The following is a 25331-nucleotide window of genomic DNA, read 5'->3' on the forward strand; positions in this document are numbered from 1 at the left end:
ATGTAAATAAGTACCTGCTGATTCAAAATCTGAATAGCTTAAGTTTAATATTTATACTGTCTTGATATTATAATAGAAATGGTAAATAAATTAGACTTTTTGTTTATTTTCATTTTTCACACCTTTGTAAAATGGCATGTATTAATGGATGGATTCATTAGTTGATTAATTCCATGACTAACTTTATACCAGCTGAGTAATTACACATGAGCTGTGATAGCTGTGTATTCGTATCCAAGCAGATTTCTCATTCTTCCTGTTTATTAACTTTCCTAGTGCATTAATGGATCAAAACCTTTCATTTTCACAGTCTAGCATTGCATCCTATCAATTAACTTTTCCAATTCTTTGATAGTTCTTGTCCATTTCTTTATCAGTCTACATGCAACTCCAGCATTGACTTTGCTCGTCCAATCACAGCCCCTAACTTATTAATTCCCTTCTATTGGTGGTATCCAAACTCTTTATGGTTCTCATTTGTTCTTAGTAAGTGATTCCGAACAACTAACTATATCAACCCATTTATAGTATGGATCATTGACTTTATAATCTATTAATAGCTCCCATCCATCAACTTCCTTGATACTTCATTAGAGGATGCTTTATCTCATAATTTATGCTTCAGAAAGGAAATGGTTACCAATTATGTCAGCTTCTGAAGCTAATCTGTTGAAGATTATGCTTTGATGTGTGCTCTGATTTTAAAGAATTGAAACGTTTAAAAAGACCAGATTTATGCTTTCAGTACATAGATTTTCTAATATCCCTGTGGTCGGAATTTTGTTGAAAATGCATTATTTCTCAGTGTTGAAGAAGAAGATCTTTACATCTTTACATCTGTACACCCCCTCTAGTAGCAACTTATGTTACTGCTAGTGTAACACATTCCTTGTGTTTTAATCTCTGATTGGCTTTTGTTATGCAGTTTCATTTTTTGTAGTTATTTTTATACCTTGAGCCATTGTCTGTATCGTAAAACCCAATCTTATATATCCTTTTTTCTCTATAACTTTCCATGTTTCCGTTAGCATGAACGTCAGCACATCATGAGAGTAAGCACCATTTTTATTTTTTATTTATTTTCAGATCATTTTCACGTGAGTAACATTGTAAATCTGAATGTTGCAATTTCTTTAAGAATTCGGTAGCAAAGATCTTGTGACTTTTTTGTGATTTTATTAAAATAATATTTCTTCTGAATGTTTTGGTAGTATCTTATGCTTTAGGAAAGAAGAGTTAGTTTTGATACAGATAACTTCACGCAAAACTTAACTGATCTTTGATAAGAGATGTACTTCTTGATATTGCTTCAAATTAATCAGCACCTGCTATTTATATTTCACCATATGTTAAGTTTGTGACAGAATGAAAGGTTTGACCATAGCTGAAAATAGATCTGAAATGTCATTGTTATGTGGAATATTACAATTTTATTTTCATTAAAATCAGTTTCATTCCTCATACAGATAAGAAGGTAAACATTATTTCTTATTACAGAGCTCTATTTCTTATTTCATTAATAGAGTTCTTGGTCACTATATCCTACTAATAAGAGATTGTGCATTTTTATTTACTGTATATTTTAATGATTTTAAGTTTGTGACGGGTGTACACCTATGTGCGAATCTCATATGTATTCAATAATTCAAACATAGCTTAGATACAGAATGTATGCACATTTGTCCATTACTTGTATAATGCAATACTAATGAAATATATTTGAGAATTGTCTTTGTTTCTTGTGAGGAACTTTTAAATTTTACTTGGTTTTGGTACTCACTGTATAGACTACAGATGATTCAAACAAATTGCTTCAAAACTGTATGTAAAATTATTATGTAAAGGCATTTGTTCACAGTGATACTTTTGCTGCTGATGATGATTTACCCAATCTCTCTCACACATTAGCTGAAACCAATAGTCTTGGTCCATATCCACAGGTGATTCAGGTTCTCTTATCTTTTCATCTTTGACTATCAGCTGGTTCTTCAAGATTTCATGTACTATTTGACCTCCCTTCCTTTCTTCAGCATAAGAAATAGGAGGTGAATCCCACAGCTTTTTAAACCCATATTAATGTTCAAAAAGATCATGGCTGATCCTGTGCCTAGTCTATTTTTGATTCTCAGAATATCTGAAAATTTATTATTCAGTCTTGAATATCCTGAGTATCCACAGCCCTCTGGAGTGGAGAATTCCGAAGATTTACAACCATCTTCTTCTGAAAAGATCAACTTATCCCATGACAGTGTTTCAATTGTAGATTTTCCCGCCAATCTATCCCTTTATAAATCTTCCATGTCTTACTGAAGTGACAGATCTTACCCAATATTTCCCCACATGACAAGCTCCTCATTCTGGAATAAATCCAGTAGAACAATGCTTCAACTATTCCAAAGTCAGAATACACTTGCTTGGGTATGGAGACACTTTGTTTAGATTCACCAGTTTTTTTTAAATCCTTTGTCCCTGCCCCTCTTACAGATCTGATGTTAGAAAATTCTGAAGAAATCTTTTTTTTTAAGTTGAAGTTACACAAGGATAAAAGCAGAAAGTAAAGAAATGAAATTGTTACTTTTGTGTGTTTTATTGACTTTATCATGATTTATTTCTCAATTATTAGGTCTAATTTGGCTTAAATTTCAGACTAAAATTCCATTCATTTTTCCATTTCATATTTCTTGCTGTGATATACAATTATCTGCCTTGGCCATGGGTCTTGAAGGAGACAAGAGAAAATAGTAAAGGGTATACAAATGTGGGCCTACTTCTGGGCTGGAGTTGCTAAAATGCACGCAGAATAAATTGAAGATTTTGCCAGACTTGCTTTGAGTGCAGATTTCACATGTACTTATTAGTACAAGACCAAGTATGAAACCTTCCTTGAATCAGAATAGGCAGTTTTGGATGGGTTCCTATAGTAGACAAAGGAAATACATTTCCTTTCAGTGGGAGACAGTAAATCACAAAGCAAGAGACTTTCAATTAACCCTTAGTTAAGCAATCACTTGAACACAGCAAGACATATTTGTTGACTGTTGGTCTTCAGTGTTAATATACAAAAGGTGAGTTAAATAATTCATTTTGAAGTAAATGTGCAGGAGAGGTAAGAACAGCTTGGGTCAGGCTTCCTTTGTAGGACAAGTAATTAACATTGGATTTAATTTGATCAATGGTACATGTACAATGTAGCCTCTGAGTAGAATCTGAGACACACTTTTGAATGGACCCAATCGATGAAAACTTTCACATTGTAATTTATGGGTGCGGTCAGTTTTAAAGAAACTGCATTGGGTAAATAGATTTAGGTGCAGTTTAACAATTTGTGTATATTTTAACATAAAACGGTTTTAGGCAAAGGACAATGCTGAAAGTTCCACAATGTTGATATCTAATTGTATGAGAAGGTCAGTCATTATGTGCACTATAGGATTTTGTTGAGCACAAGAAGTTGCTATAAATAGTTAGAAAGTTTTTTGATATTAACCAATAAAGATGTATCACTTATTCCAGTTATGTGACTAAGTGGTCAAATTCATTCCTGCAGTGAGGATACTCAGGGTATTCAATAAATCACTAACAGCCACATGCACTAACAAAGCTTCAAACAGAATTAACAATTTCAAGTGCAACGGCAGCTTAAAGGAAATTTTAATATGTTGCTCAGAAATTGCTATCTCTTGCTGATCAAGCTGTACCTCAAATTTGAATATGTTAGTCATCCATATGGAATTGCAATAAACTGTTTATTAATCTTGTATACAAAGTGCCAGAGAAGATTAAGTATTTCCATCTTTGGTCCCTTGGTTTAGAGCCAAAAATGGTATGAGTCACCAGCAATGGTAAACACCCTAGTAGTGGAACATCCTAGCATTGGAACTTATGCTGCATTACCCAATAGATTCCTCTTAAAATATTAACTATTATATGGATACACATTGATTGTTCAGTGTTGCTGTTTTTTCCAAAATGAAAGAGCAGATATTATGGTGTAACTCTCGCTTCGGCTAGCGGCTTAATATAGGGGGTGATAAGCCCCCAGCCCGGCCAAACTCTGCTACAATCTCACCACTCCCTGGGGTTGGCTCTCTGTGGTCACTTCACTGCAGGGGGCTAATACCAAGGACTGTACCCTGCTGACAGAGTCCTCCTGTGACTCCGCCATGTTCTCCTCTTTCAGTACCTCTCTGATCAGCTCGACAAAAGATGGAGGGGGGCATGTCTTACAAAACTGTCGAAGACCCCAAACAGTCAGGTAATACCCCTCACTATCTTGTCCATTCTTAACTGATCCACCTCAGCCGCCTCAATGACCCCTCTGCACCACAAGCAATTTAGCTGCCTTTCTAGCTGAAAAATAAAAGCAGAAAGCTTCTCCCCCTTCTCCTGACGCATGTTTTGAAATCCCACCATGAGCTCCATTGGGCTTCCAATCAGACCAAAAGCATTGTCCAGTGCTTGCAGATAATTATCAGCTGTCGCTACAGGAGATTTCAACTTGACAGCTCTCACAAGTCAGCGGCTGGCCCATCCAAGCTCTCAACCAATCTCTGTCACTTTTCATCATCAGAGCACTGCCTCTCATCTAACAACTGAGAGGTCCGCTCTGCCCAAGTCTCATACTCCTCCTCCCCTTTAGGGGTGGACATTATTCCAGAGAATAGGCGGAGCCAGCCATAGCTGGGAATTTGAATCTGATTTTTCCATTTATTCGCCAGAGAAGTAAGGGCGGATACTAATTCAGAATTCCCACTCTTCACCGGGGCACATGGACTAATTAGGCATTCCAAATCCGACCACTCTTTCCCTCAATCCTCAGAAAAAAGAGAACCTGTCTTTGAAATCTCCACCCCCAGCTACTGCTACCTCAGTGCTGGTCTGCATTACTACGAGAGCTGCGCCAGCCATTTTTTCAAACCTCCGCCCACAATCGCAACTTCAACAGTACTTAACAATGGAATTAACAATTCATCCAGAGTACGATTATCTGCCCCACTGGTTCGTTGCTCAGGGTAATCATACAGCATCCAATGGAATCAGTCCCAGTCGAGCCCCCACAATTGTAACTCTCACTTTGGCTAGCAGCTTAATATAGGGGGTGATAGCCCCAGGCCTGGCCAAACTTAAGAAATCTCGCTTGGGTGGATGATGCGCGATGTGTCCCCTGTTACAAATCAGTACCCGGAATAACAAACAATACACAATACATGATTAAACTTTATAATTCTTTCTTTGACTATATGGTTAGTAAAGAAATGAAAAAAGAAAAAAAAAAGGGCCCAATCTTATTAAACAGTATGTTGCACAATGTTGGAGCTCACAAATACGTCCATTCGTCCACCATCAACCTCCTTCGATCGTTGCTGCCCTTCGGACCCTTGCTTCAAGTCCACCCTGTCCAGTGGCCTACCAACTCTGTCCATTCGTGTCTTCTCTCCTCATCTCTCCCTGGTCAAAAGACTACGAAAAAACTCTCTTCCAGTTCACAAGAACAACAGCATTCCTGACTCTGTTATCTTTAGCCGTAACCCAAACGTTGCTGCTACAGAGAAACCATTACATTATCAGTGAAATCTTACAGCATGTTACACAGCAGTGAAACCATACAGCATGTTACAATGGTATTTGAGATGGTCCAATAAAGCAAAGCATTTAATAAAAAGGGGAGGAAAATATTTCCTTTAAGATAAGGAAAACCATGATTTTGAATTATAATTTGTCCAGGTAGGAACAACAGTTCAACTTTTAGTATTAGATTCTTTTTCAAAGTGAATTGAATATAATAGCTGAGAGCAAATATAAGACAGGCGCTATTTTTCAGCAGAAGAAATTTATGGTATATAACAGGAAGTTTTATATCCTGTGGAAAAGAAAGCATTTGATTTATACAAGGCATTGACTGGTCCTTAACAATATATTACATAAATGAGAGTTTCTGCAATTAAAACTTTTTCATAATATTTACACTGGAATCGTGAAATTGGTTTTAGAATGTTTTGAGTTGATTCATCAACTCACCTACCTTATATATTGCTTTTCTGCCAGGCTATTTGATTCATGAATCAGAGAAAAGTAGATACCATGTTAATTAAATATTTGGCAATAGTATTGAGAATTATTAGCTTAGAAATGGATTGTAGAGATCAAATCTTGTGCAGAATATCAAAGTTTCTGCATTGTTGAGTTTGAACAATTTTCTTCACAGGCCCAGAACTGAGCAGCAGTGATGATAATCATTAGAAATTGGGAGAATATGTTGAAGTGGAAGAAGCTAATTTACACTTATTATAGATTGTGCATGGTTCATAGAAAGAGCAAGATTTCAAGTTTTCATAGTCTTACGGTCTTTCCTCCCTTTCAAATGTGCATCTTGCACAATAATGGAGGTAACAAAAACATAATTATGTCATTACTTCTCAGTGACCTTTTGGTTTTACATAGCATTCTGAATCTAAAAGTTGACCAAAATGGTCTAGATAGGGTAGTGAACTAAAAAAGTGGTTTAGCTTATATTCAGTACTACATGAAACCAAAGCCTGATAGAGAAAATGAAGAGACTAATTGCTGCTTCTAGCAAATATCTGCAGTTGTTTATTAAGGAGAATGTTACAGAAGACCAAATAACACAAGCAACAGACACAAATGCTGGAGGAACTCAGTAGGCCAGGCAGAGTAAACAGTTGCTGTTTCAAGCTGAGACCTTTCATCAGGACATGGAACTCTTTTCCATAGATGCCGTCTGGCCTGCTGAATCCACCAGCATTTTGTGTGTATTGCTTGGATTTCCAGTATTTGCAGATCTTCTCTTGTTTGTGACCAAATAGCACACTTTGTTACAGCTTTACTATCACTCTACCAATAGCCAGGATTTTGCTATTTTTATGTGACACTAGTTTCAGAGGTCCTTGCATGTGCATTGTATTGTGAGAATTCTCAAGCTGCTGGCAGTGAATTGGAAGGCTTCCACAGGCTTTACTATTTGTAACAATATTACTGTTTCTATTTCTAGTCTTGAATAAAATATATGAGTTCATTGTTAGAGAGACCTTCAGAATATGATTAATATATGATATGAAATGATACAAAAACAACATACCAGCTTTCACATCGTTATACATTTGAAGAGCTTCATAGTTCATTTTCTTGTGAGAGGAATGGAATTTCAAATGCATTTGCAAATCAGAGACTCGGTAGACATGTATGTTACAAATCATGAGCAGAGTTGTGGTGCTCCTGCAAGGTGAATAATCAAGTAACTCCATTGATCTCTGTAAATGTACTTTACTTTCTTATTACAGATTTTCAATTCTGCACAGTTTCCTTTTCAATAGTAAACAAATTTGCCAATAAATTCAGTTATGTCATGCTGTTCCTGTACATGTGATAATTTCTAAATTTCCTTACAACACAAACCTTTTGGCCCATTGAATCTTTGCAGAATCTTAGAACATTCTCAATCCCCAATACTCCAATAATTTTCCATTAACTTAATCTGTTCTTCCAATATTTCCATTAACTCCATCCCCTTCCCTACAGTCTATCACCCACCTCCTCATTCAGGACAATTTAGAAAGGCCAATTAACCGAACAATTTGTGTCTTTGGCTGTGGGAGGAAACTGGAGCAAATGGAGGAAGCTCATGTAGTCACAAGGAGATGGTATAAACATCACACCGAGAGCACTGTCAGGATCAAATTCAGATTCCTGGCATTGTGAGGTACAGCTCCATTTTTTCCAGCACTGTTTCTTCCCCAATTGAGTTTCCTGATTGGATTACAGTCTCCCAGAAATTCATCTTAGCACTCACTGTTAAGTGGTTAGTTTGTACATCAGAGGTGCACATGATAAACGTCCCATACAGCAATGCTTTCACTTCAACAATATAGTTTAAGATGGTCCTTTTTGACCAAATGCTGGCCTTGAGCTGAAACCCATATTAGTTAGGTTTACTTTAATGGCATACTTACCTTTTCCATTTTGGATCCTTTCAAGCTCAGAGAAGATGGGCAACATCAACTCCATGACCAACGTTTCCCTCAAAGCCCATATTTCAGATCACAGACACTCAGCTCTGATACTAACACCCCTTCATTTTGCATACAATGTAGTTGCAATCTACACCCATTCTGCCCTCAATTCCTGTTCAGAGTGGTGTTGGGGGGGGAGGGCAAAACCCAGTAACTGCAGACCAGCCAGTTTAACCACAGCTGTAGCAACAGCTCTAGAGGCAATATTCAATAACAGAATTAGCAATCATTGGGTGACTGGGTACATTAAAGGATGTTAGCATGGTTATCTTAAAGAAAATCTGTTTAAAAATGTTCATTGAGTTTTGATGAAGTAGCAGAAGGGATCAATGAGGGAAGTAATATCAGAATGTTGGGAAGAGTAAACACAAGAGATTCTGCAGTTACTGAAAATCCAGAGTAATGCACAAAAAATGCTGGAGGAGCTTAGTAGGTCAGGCAGCATCTGGAGAGGAATAAAATGTTGTTATTTCAGGCGGAGACCCTTCACCTGGACTGGAAAAGAAGAAGGAAGAAGCAAGAATAAGAAGGTGGGGATGGAGTACAAGCTGAAAGGTGATAGGTGAAGCCAGGTGAGGGGGAAAGTAGGGGGGTAGGTCGAGAATTGTGAAGTACTCTTTTTTTTGAAGAATGGGATCAGCAGTATAAGCTAGGGTACAAATTTATTTTAGGTTATAAACTCCGGGCCACTTTATTAGGTATCCCCTGTAAAAGAGCGCCTAGGATATGAAATAGAGGAACAGAGTAAGAAATAAGGAAGTTTGATAGAGTTTTGTGAAGCACTTGTTCAGCCAGAGTTGGAGTTTTGGATGCCACATTTTAAGAAAAAAGTAAAGAGGATGTATCAAAAAGTTTCTAAGCATGAGTCACTCCAGTTCTCTGGATAGACTGCAAAAACTGATGCTCTGCTTGGAAAAGAGCAGTGAATGTAGGAATCTGATTAGATATATTAGAAATCATTCAGTGTGTGGACAGAGTGGAACAGGAAAAACTGCATCATTTGACAGAAAGGTCATAAACAAAGAAACATAGAAAGAAAATCTTTGACAAAAGAACGAAAAGGATCATGGGGAAAACATCATTTACATGATAAGCGATAGTGTCTGGAATGAACTGCCAAAAACAATAGTGGCGGCAAATTCAATTCTAACACTTTGAAGGAAGCTGGATAATTACTTGAAAGAATTTTCAGGGCTATGAGAAGTGATTGCTGTTACATAGTCAGATAAGACTATAAGATATAAGATCAGATGTAGCCCATTTGCCCATTGAGACTACTTGCAAATTCCCATTTAACAAATAGTCTCTGCCTTTATAATTTCTCCCAAAGTGCATGATTATACACTTCCAAATCATTGTCATATAATGTAAAAAGATGCAGTCCCAACACAGACACCTGTGGAACAGCACTAGTCTCTGGCAGTCAACCAGAAAAGTCTCCCTTTATTCCCACTCTGTGCCTCCTGCCAGTCAGCTAATCTTCTATTAATCCATGTATCTTAACTGTAATATGATGGACACTTGTTAAGCAGCCTCATGTGTGGCACCTTGTCAAAGGCCTTCTGAAAATCCAAGTAAACAACATCCAATGACTCTTCTTTGTCTAGTCTGCATGTTATTTCCTCAAAAAATTCTAACAGATTTGTCAGGCAAGATTTTCCCTTAAGGAAACCAGATTGACTTCAGCCTATTTTGTCAAGTACCTCCAAGTGCCCCAAAACCTCATCCCTAATAATGGACTCCCAACATCTTCCCGACCACAGAGGTCAGGTTAACTGATCTATAATTGCCTTTTGGCTGCCTCCCTTCCTTCTTAAAGAATGAAGTGACATTTGCAATTTTCCAGTCCTTCAGAACCATTCCAGAATCAAGTGATTCTTGAAGGATGACTTCTAATGCCTCCACAATCTATTCAGCCACCTCTTTCAGAACCTTGGGATGTAGTGACTTATCTACTTTAGAAACATAGAAAACCTACAGCACAATACAAGCCCACCAGCCCACAATTCTGTGCCGAACATGTACTTACTTTAGAAATTACCTAGGGTTACCCATAGCCGTCTATTTTTCTGAGCTCCATGCATCTATCCAGGAGTCTCTTAAAAGGCCCTATTGTATCCGCCTCCACCACTGTCACCAACAGCCCATTCCACACACTCACTACTCTGTGTAAAAATCTTATCCCTGATGTCTCCTCTGTACCTATTTCCAAGCACCTTAAAACTGTGCCCTCTTGTGTTAGCCATTTCAGCCCTGGGAAAAAGCCTATCCACACGATCAATGCCTCTCATCATTTTATACACCTCTATCAGGTCACCTCTTATCCTCTGCCGCTCCGAGGAGAAAAGGCCAAGTTCACTCAACCTATTCTCATAAGGCATGCTCCCCAATTGAGGCAACTAGGTTCTTTCATACCTTTCAACTTCCTTCTCCTTAGTAATAGTAACTATACTCACTTCTGCCTGCCCGACACTCTCGAACTTCTGGCATACTGCTAGTGTCTTTATTATGCTGCTATTGGATAAGTAACTTTTCTTTTAAATAATGGTGCGATGTATTATATATTTTACTTGAGATAATGCCTTGGTTTAATACCAGAAAATGGTAGAACGGTATAATGTGCACTGTCTGTGCAATCCAAATAGAAATGTTGTAAGCACCTCCAATTAAGGGTATTGTGTGCACTATTACAGGCAGAGACACGATCGGAAACATAAATGAAAGGGTTAAGTACTCTGTAAAAGATAAACTATTAGAGCCTAGCAGTTTGATGTCTGTTTGTGTGATGTGCATTTTATCTGGATTGCAGAGAAATAGAACTTGGAGTTCATTCATCTTGTGACCTTGATGCCATTGCACCCATGTGATAAACAATACGCCTCATATTAGTTTCATATGGTACTCCTGTCTTTGCATTAACTCATGCAATGCTTGTGAAGGAGTATACCCTGAAAATATTAACATGAACATGAGCTATCTGATAATTCATCTACAAGAGAGCAAAGATCTCTCTTTTATAAGTTTTTAAAATAGTGAGTCACTGCAGAACAAAGCTTATTATGATGGAGAAGAGTGTCTGTTTACGTACCAGTTTGTCCCATAGCTTACTATTTGCTGACAGGTTAATAGTTAATGTAGCCATCGCCCAATAGTTGGCACATGTGCAAAGCCTATGTTTGTTCAGGTTATAGAATCATGTCAAACTCCTCCCACAGTGAAGAATCAGAACAGTCTGATGATCCTTTGGTACTTTGTTAAAAGTGCAGAAAGACCCTGTACAGTCATTGTGTAATTGTGTGAAGTTACATTGACAGGGTTCTTGGAACAGTTTTTCTTCCTTCTTGCTGACAGGAAACATCTGTGGTTGATGATTTGCAAGAGCTGAGGTTACTATCGGACAGTATAAACGCATAGAATCAAGGCAGTCGGACTCTTAATTTGTTGCATGTGAGAATCAGGCCGATTCTGCCTTCCAACAGTACTGGCAAACAGCAAAAATAATTAAACTGAGAGCAAAGAGAGCAGCTGAACTCAAACTGCAGTTGAGTAGCAGCAGCAAAAGACAGTTAATCGGGAAACTAGATTAAGAAGTCTGAGTTTAACTAATTGCGAATTATGAACATTCAAAGTGAGCTGTATCCTGGCTGGGATGTCCCATATAAGCCTTACGAGGCAGCAGTGGCATGGTATCTGGAGAAGAATCGTTATTTCCCAGACAACCTTGATATTTGGATTGACCCAGATATGGATGATGAAGAAATCCCAGCAGTGAGTTGAAAGCTAACTGATCTTTGCTAAAGTGTTTCTATAAGATGTATAAAAATTTTTAATTCCCTCACGCGCTGAGCCTGTTCCATTGAAGCAAACACTGTTGGTTACAAGCTATAAATATTAATGTCTTTTAATCATTGTACAAATCCAAATCATGTTATCATTAAATGGGTATTTTTCCCTGAATTAAAACATCTTGCGTTTTAGAAATGGCTTATTGCACTTCACATTGTGGTTTTCCTAAGCTATTTGCAATGAGACAGTGAAGCTATGCTCTCTTCCTTTTTCAACCTTAAGTTAAACTGGGGATTTTACTTGGTATAATAACTTACTTTAATGTAACAGAATTTGCTCCCTTCAAAGATGGTGAGTCTTATAGTATGTACAACATCCAAAAGCCTGTGGGAAGGAACAATCACTCTGTTATTGCACCACAAGTAAGTGGATAATTTGCATCATTGCTAAATTGCTGGTTACCCTTTATTTTAAGAACTGAGATTTTATATTGCATAATGAGACTTAGATCAAGTGCAGACTGAGCAAATGCAAGATTTCAGTGCTACCAGATGAGCAGATATTCTGCAATATTCCTATTATTACCCTACCGTACTTTTAATTAGTTTTTAGACATCATGCAGTATTATAATAAACTCACAGTGAACCTGATAAATTTCAATGGTTTGCAGTTACGGACCCTGGTAAGTTTCACAGAACATAGGAACTAGGGTGCTGGTGAGTTTCATGCTAGCCCAGGATATGTCACACAGTGAGCATTTTAATGGAGTTTTATTATACAGTGGATTCCGGTTAATCGGGACAGTTGTTTATTTGGGGTAATTATTGAAAGAACAAAAACTAATCAAGAAAATAGCTTGGATTCCCTTCGCTTGTTTGGGACACTATGCAACTTAATTGGGACAGGAGACTGTTGCTGAACATTTTCCAAACAACATCAGTCATGTACACTTGCACATTAGACACTACATGCTCAGAGCGAACAGTTTTTAAACAGCGTGAGTTGTGCGTGTTTGTGTTCAAAAGGCAGTGATTCTTGTTAGTGATAGTTGGTGAAAAATAAGAAGTAAGGCAACTCACCAATGCTTTACTCACTGTGGTTTCAAGCATTTAGGCTTGGAGATGCCAGAAATGACCGTGAGTGAAACTGAAACGTTTTCACTACTTCAACAGGTTAGGAATTTAGATGAATTTGAAGGTATCTGTCAACAATCATCTTGAATATTACAATGAAACTGAAGATTTGGAGAATGCAATAATTGAAAACATTGTATGAAGGCAGTCCATTATCTGCATTAGGCACTTGCGCAGATTTTGTTCCTTTACATTCAATCATTAGGACACGGCCGCATACACTGGATGAATTCCTCTGTCGATAACTGTAAGGAATTACTATAGCAGCATTGGTAGTGTTTTAATTTGTTCTGTATTTCATTTAAATATAGTTTGACTTTTTTATACCCTTTTAACTATTTCTGTGAAGCTTCGGCTAAGTGGGGCAACCATTTAATTGGGTCAAAATGTACTGGTCCCAGTGTGTCCCAATTAACTGGAATCCACTATATTTGAATTAATCTCACAAAACGGGATAGAGCTTCCATTGTTTGGTACCTCCCTTTAGTAATCCCTCCTCATGTTACTCTTGTCCATGTGATGTGAATTAACAGACATTAAGTAGTAAAACAGTTTTCTATCTTCTGACACTATTTCGCCAGAAGTTGATTCACAAAGCTTGCTATGTGGTGGAGAGAAAAGAATTCTATGATATTGAAAGCACCCACTTACAATCTGCGTACCAGTATCATCTCACGTTTTCTTAAAATCGAGAAGGAGGCATTCAGCCCTTTAGGGCATTGTTTGCTCTCTGATCTTACTCCATACTCATTCCTCGAACCTATCTTTCCTCATGCGCCACCCTAATTCTCCCACTACAAATCTGCACTAGGTCTGATTTAGAGCAGCCAATGAATCAACATTAGATTTAACATTGGCTTCATAGGGAAAAGCCAGAAAGTGGTAATAGATGGTTGCCTGTTTGACTGGATAGTGGTATGCCACAGAGATTGGTGCTGGGTCTGTTGTTGTTTGTCATCTATGTCAATGACCTGGATGATAATGTGGTAAATTGGATCAGTAAATTTATGGATGACACCAAGGTTGGGGACATATTAGACAGTGAGGAAGGGTATCAAAATTAGCAATGGGATCTGGATCAGCTGGAAAAATGGGTGTAAAATGGCAAATGGAATTTAATGCAAGCAAGTGTAAGGTGTTGCATTTTGTGTGGACAAGCCAGGGTAGAAATTACACAGTGAACGGTAGGGCACTGGGGAGTGTGGTAGAACTGAGGGAAATACAGATCCATAATTCTTTGAAAGTGGTGTCAGAGGTAGTTAGGATTGTAAAGAGAGCTTTTGGTACATTGGCCTTGATAAATCGGAAAGTATTGAGTACAAAAGTTGGATGTTATGTTGAAATTGTATAGGACATTGGTGAGGCCTAATCTTCCTAAAAAAGTGCCCTAATTTCCAGAATGCAGCAAAAAAAGGCATCCAAAAGGCAATAATACAAAATGCATTTGAGGCCCCTGTGTGGTGCTCAAAGGCAATTTCAATAATTCATTGAAAATAAGTTTAAAAGGTAAGAATTCATAATTGCAAACAAAGCAGTAAAGGAAAACACAAGTGTCAAATTGTGAAGCAGAATGCTGCAGATATTGGAAATAAACAAAAAGAAAATTCTGAGGATGCTCAGCAGATCAGGCATCATCTGTGGAGAAACAGTTAATATTTAAAGCATTCCTCTGTTCTCTCCACCATACCCCAAGCTACAACTTAAAATGTGGTTATCTGTCACTTTTCCGGTTTTGATGAATGTTCAGTTCCTTCCATTTCTGGACATGTAGAAGGTTCATTATTTTGGAATAACAGGTCTGCTCGTTCGAAATCTATCTGGGACATTTTAATGCCATAAAACATTGTAGAGAATTAGGCCATTTGGCTTATTGAGTTTGCTGTGCCATTCCATCATGGCTGATTTATTAACCCTCTCAACCCCATTCTCCTGTCTTCCCTATGTAACCTTTGATGGCTTGACTAATCAAGAACTTATCACTCTTCACTTTAAATGTATTCTATCACTTGGCCTCTACTGCCATCTATGGTAATGAATTCCACAGATTCACCATCCTCTGGCTAAAGAAATTCCTTCTCATTTCTGTTCTAACTGGACGTCCCTCTATTCTGAGGCTGTACCCTCTGGTCCTAGAAACATTTTCTCCACATCCACTCTATCTAGGCTTTTCAATATTTGATACATTTTAATGTGATCCCTTGGCCCCAAAGCCATCATCCAAATCATTGATATATACTGGGAAAAGAAGCAGTCCCAATACTGACCCCTGTGGAACATCATTAGTCATTGGCAGCCAACCAGAATATTTCCACTCTTTGCCTCCTGCTTGACAGCCAATCTTCTATCCATGCTAGCATCTTTCTTGTAACACCATGCCTAGTTAAGCAGTCTCATGTGTTACACCTTGTCAAAGCCCTTCTGACACTCTATGAGTGGTCAAGTAAGCAACATCCATTGACTCTCCTTTGTCTATCCTGCTTGTTATTTCCTCAAAGAATTCCAACAGTTTAGTCAGAGAAGATTTCCCCTTAAGGATACATCCTCCGACGTTGGCCTACTTTATCATGTGTCTCCAAGTACTCTGAAACCTCATTCTTTTTCTTTTTCTGTTTCAATCTTTTTACTAATATCAACATGTTAAGATTAATACATAGATAATGGGATTACAAACTTACAAAATTAAAATGAACATAAAAGGATACACAAGCAATAAGTACAATATAGTTAAGTCTTCTCAAATCATGAATGATACAAATATCATATAAATGAAACAAAAAAAACTAGGTATATCATGTTGAAAAAAAAACAGAAAAGAGAAAAAGAAAAAAAAAATTATTACCCTAAGAAAAACTAATCTAACAAACTAACCACTAACTAATAAAGAAAAAAAATGGGCTGTTTATAGTATCTATAAAAAGATACAAAATCATCAGTGTCCCCAACTCCGATCCTCTCAACATATATATAATCAAAACCGGAAAAACAAATAGGATTGGAACAGGGTCAAATTACATCATATGAAAATATTGAATAAATGGCCTCCAAATCTTTTCAAATTTAATAGAAGGGTCATATACGACACTCATTCTTAATGATGGACTTCAACGTCTTTCCAACCACTGAAGTCAAGCTAACTGGCCTATAATTTCCTTTCTTCTGCCTCCCTCCCTTCTGAAAGAGTGAAGTGACATTTGCAATTTTCCAGTCCTCCAGAACAATTCCAGAATCTAGTGATTCTTGCAAGATCATTACTAATGCCTCCATAATCTCTTCAGTTACCTCTTGCTGAACTCTGGGATGTAGTCCATCTGGTCAAGGTGATTTGTCTACCTTCAGACCTATCAGCTTCCCAAACACCTTCTCCTAAGTAATAGCAACTGCACTCACATCTGCTCCCTAACAACTCTCAAATTTCTAGCATACTGCTAGTGTCTTCCACAATGAAGACTTACTAAATATTTATTAAGTTCACCTGCCATTTCTTTGTCCCCCATTACTACCTCTCCAGCATCATTTTCCACTGGTCTGATATCCACTCTCAGCTCTCTTATACTCATTTTATATCTGGAAGAACTTTTTGTATCCTCTTTTATATTATTGGCTAGTTTACCTTTATATTTCATCTTTTCTCTCTATATGGCATTTTTCATTGCCTTCTATTGGGTTTTTAAAAGTTTCCTAATCCTCTAATTCACCAATAATTTGCTATATTATATGCCCTCTCTTTTCCTTTTATGCTGTCTTTGACTTCCCTTGTCAGCCATAGTTGCCTCATCCTTCCTTTAGTATACTTCTTGATCTTAGGGATGTATCTATCCTGCACCCAGTTGCCCCCAGTTTTGTGCTTTGGATTGAAGACTTATTTGGATACAGATCAATATTTCAGTACTGGCATGTGAGAATCACTATTATCTGTTCAGGTTCTGAATTTAGCATACTTTTCAGTCTTTCATCAAATAACCAATTTTATATGAGGGTTTTCGTTCACATTCTTCAATCATCTATCAGTTCTTCAAATATGCTTCTTAACTATTTAAAATAACAACATACATCTTTCCTCCATTCAAAGTAGTTTATTTCAGAATCAGAATCAGGTTTAATATCACTCACATATTTCAGGAAATTTGTTGTTTTGTGGAAGCTGTTCCTAAAATATTGAGTGTGTGTCTTCTGTTTTCTATACTACCTTCTTGATGGTAGCAATGAGAAGAGGGCTTGTCCTGGGTAATGGGGGTGCCTAATGGTGGTTGCTGCCATTTTGAAGATGTCCTCAATGCTGGGGAGGCTAGTGCCCATGAGGGAGCTGCCTGAGTTTACTACTTTCTGCAGCTTTTTCTGATCCTGTGCAGTGCCCCCCCCCCCCATAACAGACAGTTAGAATGCTCTCCATGGTACATCTGTAGAAATTTGTGTAAGTCTTTGGTGCCATACCATGTATCCTCAAGCTCCTAATGAAATATAGCCACTGTCTTACCTTCCTTGTAATTGATCAATATGTTGGGCTCAGGATAGATTTTCCAGAGATGTTGACACCCAGGGACTTGAAACAGCTCACACTTCCCATTCCTGATCTCTCGATGAGGGTCGGTGTGTGTTCCCTTGATTTTCGCTTCTTGAAGTCCACAATCAGCTCCTCAATCAATTTGGCTCAATATCTAGCTGCCTTAATTCCTTGTGAATGTACCATATTTGGTTTAGAAAGGGAACGATAGAACAAATTTGTAATTGTAGATAACAGGTACAATTAAGATATATATGGTTTATGCAGTGACTCCCATTTTTCCAGGTTGATTTCAGTATTAACTAAATTGAGTCAATTGGCAAAGATAGCTGGTTATAAAGGAGTTAGATTTTGTTATTGTTTTAATGTTTAATTAATGGTTTGTCTTGTTGGCAAATTGAGAGTTATATTTTGGCCTTGAGACCACATTCCTGGATTTACTTATCAGCCTTTCTTTACATGCCTGAATATGAGAGGAGTACCAGGAACTACTTCCACCAAGCAATGTGAGGTAAAATGTTAATGATTATCATGTTCTGCAATGAAAGAGAGATGACCTGCATCAATTAGGATGCATGGGAATTATCAACAGCACTACCTTCTACTTTTTCCGCCATGCAGGTTACTTATTACCGCTAGAGACCTGACACCAACATTATTGAATAAGCTATTGTAAGCGAACATCCCTACTAGTTCCTATCCAGTTACTTTTGCTCTATCTTTTTCCCCTGTTGAAAATGTGCCATCCTGCTACTCTGAGTCGTCAAGAGTTTTGCTAGTCACCTGGCAAGCCACCTTAAAGTCTTCATGTTTGTCAAAATTCATGATGTGATCTTCCCACTGCATGAAAATCATAATTTCAAAAAATTCTGCATTTTGCTTTATCTGCACACAAACTTCATCTGATGAGTAACTTTCCCATATAAGCTTTGGAATGCTGCAGATACAAAGCATGTGTCTTGCAATGAAACAGACATATGGCATGATTGGTCCATGAGGTATTCTCATCACTTGCACCTTTTTAAATTCAATAGTTGCCAAGACTGATGTTGCAAGAGAAGGGGAGGTCATGGGGAGTACTTTTAATTTAAAGTACTCACTTGATTACATTTAAAAACGCAATGGATGTAAACACTTTTCTGGTAGTGTGATTCTACAATGGATGTCATTTACTGGCCCAAATTCTCTGTTTACCTGTACTGAGGAGACAAACCAACAGATTTTGCTTGAAGTAGTGTTGCAGTTTTGTTTTAAACTAGAGGATAGTATCTCATTTTTAAAAATGATTGTTCAACACATTGTGTAAGGAGTACTCCTTTCTGACCTTCAATTCTCTTTGACTTCAGTATCCTTGAAGCTTGTTTTCTGGGAACTTCTTTGATCTGTTGAATAGTTATGGAGCAATTAGTAATTATCTAATAGCGCAAATTGTGTTGGAAGAATTCAAGATCCTTGGTGCATGAAGGGGCAGAATTATATGAAATGGGTGTGTGCCTAATGTACTTCTGGATAAACCAGCCAATTGTAATCAACCCTCAGCTCCTTATGCTAGAACCCAAGTAACATGCCCAAAGAGAACGCACCAGTGATGCTGCTCATATCCATTACTTATACCAAATGATCAAGAGCAATATTACTGATAGTGTTTGGTGGAGGGGTGGGAGAAAATTATTTTTAAACCGGTTTTAACAGTGAAGACTCCAGTTTAGGTTATTCTTCAACTTTTTACCTTCTGCGGTTTTGTTGTTTATATCAGTCATTTGTGATGTTACGATTCAAATGTATTTTTTGCCCTCCATTTTCTTCCTTTCCCCCTTCCACCCAAGGCCACTCACCCCAAAGCATCCTCCTTAACCCAGGAGGACGAGGCGGACGGGAACGCAGGCTTCTCTTTGACGACTTCTGATGGTGCTCCATGTTCAGTTGATAGGAGTTGTGCTTGCTGCGGGGTGAGTTGGACGATGTTTTTCCACCGTCCCACCTAGTGGCCCTATTGAAAACTAATAACCATTGCACATGTGTTTGGTAGATTGGACTGCTAGTAGGTGCTGGAACTCCAATCTGCAACCACCAGTGTGCAATGTAAGTACCCTATGCTACTCTAATGGACCTCATAAAATCCATATCTCCATCCTAACTGCAGTCAATTCTGCCTCATTGTTTTTATTGGGTAAGCTCCCGGAATTTTTAATTTACTAATTAATTAAACAAGAGAAAGTATTTCCTCCAGAAGACTGTTAAAATCTGGTGTATGTGCCTTATGGTATATAACTTACACTTTTAGTTTATAATTGCCCATTTGATATAAATTGCATGCCTCTACTTGGAGTATTAGTAGAGTTTTTGGATTTCCAATGCATACACCAGACTTTAAAGTACTTTAAACTGGTGCTAACCAACAGAGGTAGTACCATAGACTAACATACAGGTCAGATATCCAGCACTTGAGACTGCAGGGGTAATTACTGTGTTTTATTTATGCACTTCAAGTTGAAGGATGGAATAGAACATTTTCTGTATTTTTTGATATCAAATATTGCTGTACACAAAACTCTCTCAACAATGCCTAGGTGGCTGCCATGTTTAAACTCAGCTGCAGAAAGCCGCCTCTTACTTCATCTGTCCGATATTTCTTTTGTGACGACCAGTCATTCTAGCCTCTCTATGAATGATTTATTCTTTAGTCCTAAATTTGAAGCATTTTGTGTTTTTTTTTTGAAGGCTTCTTACAACTGTCAGGAGCTTTGCTATTCTTGTTTCAGTTGAGGCTGCTTCAGTATATCAATGGCCACTCCTATCCTGAAATAATGAAGTTCTATACATTTAATGTATTTAATAATGGAGAATACTCACTCTGCTTTTCACTAGTATCTTTCTTGATACTTGGCACAACTTTTTTGTAAAACTAATGAACTTAAAGATAAGCAGACATAATCATTATGAACTGTTAGAAGGCCAAGAGGACCATGTACTTCTAAGTGATGCAGAAATGACTGGATGGCAACGAAGCTCTTTGGCATGTGGGCCTTCATCAGTCAAGGATTGTATATAGAAGTTAGATTATTATGTTGCAGTTGTACAAAATATTGGTGAGGCCTCCTTTGGAATGTTGTGTTCGTTTTATGTCACCCTGCTATAGGAAAGATGACATTAAGCTTTAAAGAGTGCGCAGAAGATTTACAAGGATGTTGCCAGGACTCAAGGTACTGAGTTATGGAGAGAAGTTGAGACATTTTTCTTTGGCATATAGAAGAATGAAGGGTGATCTTACAGAGGTGTATTAAAGAATGAGGAGCATAAAAAGAGTGAATGTGTGCAGTCTTATTCCCAGGATTGGCAAATCAAGAAGGTATAGGTTTCAGATGAGAGGTGAGAGATTTAATATGAATTTGAGGGGCTCATTTTCACCCATAGAGTGTCCAGTCTGTTGAATGAGCTGCTAGAGTAAGTGATTGAGGCAGGTACATTAACAAAATTTCAAGGTTACCTTGACCGGTACATGGATAGGAAAGGTTTAGAGAGATATGGGTCAAACGTGTGATGAGGCTAGCTTAGATGAGAATCTTGGTTGACATGGAGCAGTTGGGCTGAAGAGCCTGTTTCTGTGTTGCATTACTCTATGACTCTTTGACTTTAAGAGAGAATTCAAAAGACCTAGGCCTGGGAATCCTTCACATCTAGATGGTGTCAAGAGAACCCTGCGTGAGACACCTGTTGTTTGGTTTAAGACCTTGGGAGCAGTATGATAGACATGATGCATATGTACAGTATGTGACAAATAGATTTTATTCCACAATGAAAGGGCTGCTATCTGAAAATGTATAAAATTTTGTCTCCGTATTCTATCTTATGGCTGCAGCTCTACAAGAGCTTCTTTGGCACAGACATATGAAAATTTGAGCGTGGGAATTTTGTATCACCAATTACCACCGTCAACGCTAACATAATGGCCTAAATTGTTTTCTTCTATGCTGTAAGACAGTAAATAGCATCCATAGTTGTGATCATATGCAAATGAGCATAAAAGCCTAAGGATTTGCAAGAGTATCTTACATATCGAGAGGCAAATAAGGAAGAAAATGGGGTGGAGTGGAGGGGTGGGGATGGAATAAGCTGTGAATATACTCTAATGTCTCATGTACTCTGTTTTCAAAAGATCAGTAACCAGTTAGGCTTTGCCCTGGTGGTGTGCAAACTCGATTAAATAAAGTGTCTGTAAACTCTATTTACATATTAAAATAGGACACTCAATGTATTGTGTGGGGAGAGGAGAATGAAAGTGGTTGAGGTATATGCTGGCTATGTTGTTTCAATCATGAAATTTTGTGATCGGCAGTTGATAAGCAAACTGGATTCTTAGCTTTGTTTCATATGTTCATTGAACTGATCTCAGCAAGCACTGCAGTTACCCTCAGGCTGTTTTGTCCACCAAGACAAAACTACAGCCAACTTTCCTGCTGTTGATCGTAATCCCACAGCCATAGTTGGGAGTGCTATTTAATTGTCAGCTGACTGAGTTCGGTTGTGTTCATTGCCATAAATCCAAAAAGCAGAATGGTAGTTGATGAAGTGATCAGCTCCTTCTGCTAGGTTCTCCTAAATTATGGCTTTGAGGTTCTCAATTCCATCATCAATGCTGGTCTTCCATTTTGAAAAGAGATGGGTTAGAGATTCCCAGGAGTTCATGGGATGCTGCATTTTTCTAAGAAAGCTTTGACCATATCCATGAATGATTTCCTCTGACCGCCTAGTAATCTCTTCCCATGACAGAGCTTGGAATAGAATATCTGTTCAGGAGTCTGATGTTGGGCCTGCAAGAGGTGGGCACTGCCCAATGTAGCTGTCTCTTAGTTCTCAATACTTGAGATGTTGACCGAGAAGAAAACATTTGTTTGCTAAGCCTTCCATTGAATCGAGAGGATTTTGTAGAGTCTACAGTGGTGGCATTTTTCCACTACCTTGAAACACTATGGTCAGAGTTTCAAAAAGATTTAAGAAGGCATTCTTAAGAAGGTTCACCTATGCTTTCCCACTCTGGTCCAATCTTATGTGCAATAATAGAAAAAAAATGTACTTTGTTATTTCTCTGAAGTATTTTTATTGTCAGTAACTTTAGAACAGTTACATAATCTAATCCTAAAGACTTATTGAATTATTACTGATATGGCATTTTATTTGACGTACAGACTTTAAGGTTGTTTATCTTATTTCCCTTGTTTTATTGACCTAATGTTTCCTAACAATGTGAACATTATAGAAATCTAAGGTATCCCAGAGTTGATCTCTGGTCACTGTGAAGTGTTCTTGGCCAGGAGAATAATCCAGGTTGCTGCAAAATGTTTGTTCTGGGAAGGAAAAATAAAGCAGTACTCCTGCTTCTAATCATCATCCAATCATCTTCCAATCATCTGAGTTGGGCAATGTTTATTTGTGGTTAAGGATGAAAGTAATTTTGCTAATATATTGTTAGTGGCCTTTCTGTTGCTAATCAGCAGGCATGTCTTTCTTGTGAAATTGCAAAGTACCATTCCAAATAATTTAAATCTCATTCATTTCAAATCTATTATGTAATCTGTTATGTATCACACAATTCATTCCAATATTGATTTTGTCATTGGTTAAATTTTATATTCTGTATATTTTAATTCCTGGTTGTAATATAAAATAGCCATGACATAACCTCTTACAATATCTGCTGAGGGCCTGTAGAATAAACTACAAGAATATAAGATGGCACATAATTCATAAATAAGTAGATTTGAATGAGCTTCTCCTGGTCATTATTAAACATGATTAAGTGAAATATATACATACCTCATGCATATACTGTATGTACCAAGTTTTCATCTGGATTTTTAATATAATCAAAGTGTTTCAAAAGAAATATGTTTACATTGTAATATGTTACTGCATTATTGTATGCACATTTAAATCATGCTTGTTAATATTTAACAAAACTAATTATTTGTAGGAACACTGTGACTTCTTGAAATTGGAAGCCTTCTTAACCTTATAGATGTTCTAAAATAATCAAACATTGATTATCCTTGTGTAGTAATTGAGGTTCTGTTTGATTGTGTGAAGGAATTCACCAGAACGTTAGATCTTTTCTTCAGGCTTTACATTGGCTTTGAACATTTTTGTCTCATTTGTAATGTCCTTCAATTAAATTGTGCTTGGTTACTGGCATTTTGCTGCTAACCGGTAAATAAATCCTATACTTGCTGTAAATTTGGATGTGCTGTGTGACAAATGCCAGTGCATCTATTGCTGTACTTAATTGTCCAAATTGCTATCCAGTCCAACAATGGAGAACCAAAACAGGCATGACATTAGTGCTCCTTAATTTGAATGGGGGTTCCAAGCCTGAAGAGTAATAAGAAGTTTTTTTCCCACTCCATCATTGCTTAATGTAAAATAATGTTTTAATTATATTTTATTGTTTAATTTTTTAAATAGTCTCAACAACATTTAAATATCTCTCAATATTAGAGACTGTTAAAGATCTTATTTTGGAAGTGAGGCTGTTAGACCTTTATGATGGGCAAGGTTTCAGCAATATATCACCTGAGCTTGCTTACCACGCATGTCCCATTATGCTAGACCTTTTTCCAGGCATGACAGTTTAACATCCACCCCAGGTAAGTGCAGGTTGGCAGAGACCGCAAATGAAAGTGAATTCTGGCACTGGCTGAATCCAGTTTGATTTGACTTTTTAATGGTTTGTCATTTATGATTTTGAGGGCACAAAAATATTAAGAGCTTTTTTCTCATCAGTGAATAATTCAAAATGCCACCCATGAACTCTGTGGCATACCTGTGTGTACAAAGAGATGAGAATAACACACAATCTGCTAGAAGAATTCAGCGGGTTGAGCAGCATCAGTGGGAAGAAAGAAATTGTTGATGTTTCGGGTTGAAACCTTGAATCAGGACTTGGAGTGGAGAGCCATGATGGCCAGCATAGAGAGGAGAAGGGGAGTGGGCTGAGGAGAGTTGTAAGATGACAGGTAAAGAGGGGATGTGAGCAATGATAACTTCAGTGTCAGTCCTTGTGCAGTGTTTCGGCCAGAAATGTTGACAGTTTCTTTCCTTCCACTGATGCTGCTTTTCTTGCTTAGTTCTTCCAGCAGATTGTGTGTTGCTCCAGATTTATCTGCAGTGTCTTGTGTATACAGAGACAACAGCCTAATACTAAAAGGCCTTCTTCTGGAAGAACTGCATTGAGGGTGGTATAACTTGGCTACCAGGAAGTGACAGTTTGTGTGAAAATGTTATTTTTATACTCCAATCAAAATTAGTCACTACAGAAGTCAATGGAGCCCAATGCTATGTAAAATCAACAAAAAATGATTAGTTCTTATGTTTCACCTGTTAAATTATGCACAAGTTATCTTTTGAAATGTATTCATGGATAGCAAGAGTTTGCTTCTATTTCAGTCAAGAATGTTCCGAACATTTCATTCTAGAATGTTAGAAAACATTAAAAAGAGCTTGTTGTTATGTTTCAGGTTTTGAGTCCAACATACAAGCAACGGAATGAGGATTTCAGAAAGCTCTTTAAGCAGCTGCCAGACACCGAACGGCTCATTGTTGGTAATGAATAAGCATCCATATGTATCAATTGTGTCATTTCACAGAACAAATGGCTACTGCATTGTTTAAAATATATTTGTTTCAAATAAGATGCATTTTGGTGACTAAAGTGTTAATTTATTGCCTTCAGAAAATAACACTGGACAGCAAATTTTTTTTCCAAAAATGTTGCTTCCTCAGAAATTTTTTGTGGTATAATAGACCACTTGAAGGTGAACACAAATATATTTTCAGACTATTTACATCATGAAGGAATTTGGAGAAACAAAAAAATAACTTATTGAATA

At 37.5% G+C, this 25331-nt stretch overlaps 1 protein-coding gene across 23 annotated transcripts in view; it reads left to right on the plus strand.

The window, feature by feature from the left end:
- The window catches only part of LOC132385195 (protein Aster-B-like), a 406923-nt gene that overhangs the window by 312482 nt on the left and 69110 nt on the right, over positions 1–25331 (plus strand). For 16 of the 23 annotated variants that reach the window (XM_059957077.1, XM_059957080.1, XM_059957083.1 and 13 more), the window contains 4 exons: positions 1029–1052; positions 4181–4255; positions 19275–19397; positions 24960–25044. In XM_059957077.1, the coding sequence (XP_059813060.1) occupies positions 1029–1052; positions 4181–4255; positions 19275–19397; positions 24960–25044 (307 nt within the window). Of the gene's footprint in view, positions 1–1028; positions 1053–4180; positions 4256–11166; positions 11796–19274; positions 19398–24959; positions 25045–25331 lie in introns of those variants that run through there. The other 7 variants (XM_059957072.1, XM_059957090.1, XM_059957070.1 and 4 more) reach the window with 4 other exon arrangements.

This window comes from Hypanus sabinus, chromosome X2 (genome assembly GCF_030144855.1).
Source record: "Hypanus sabinus isolate sHypSab1 chromosome X2, sHypSab1.hap1, whole genome shotgun sequence".
Classification (NCBI taxonomy): Eukaryota; Metazoa; Chordata; class Chondrichthyes; order Myliobatiformes; family Dasyatidae; genus Hypanus; species Hypanus sabinus.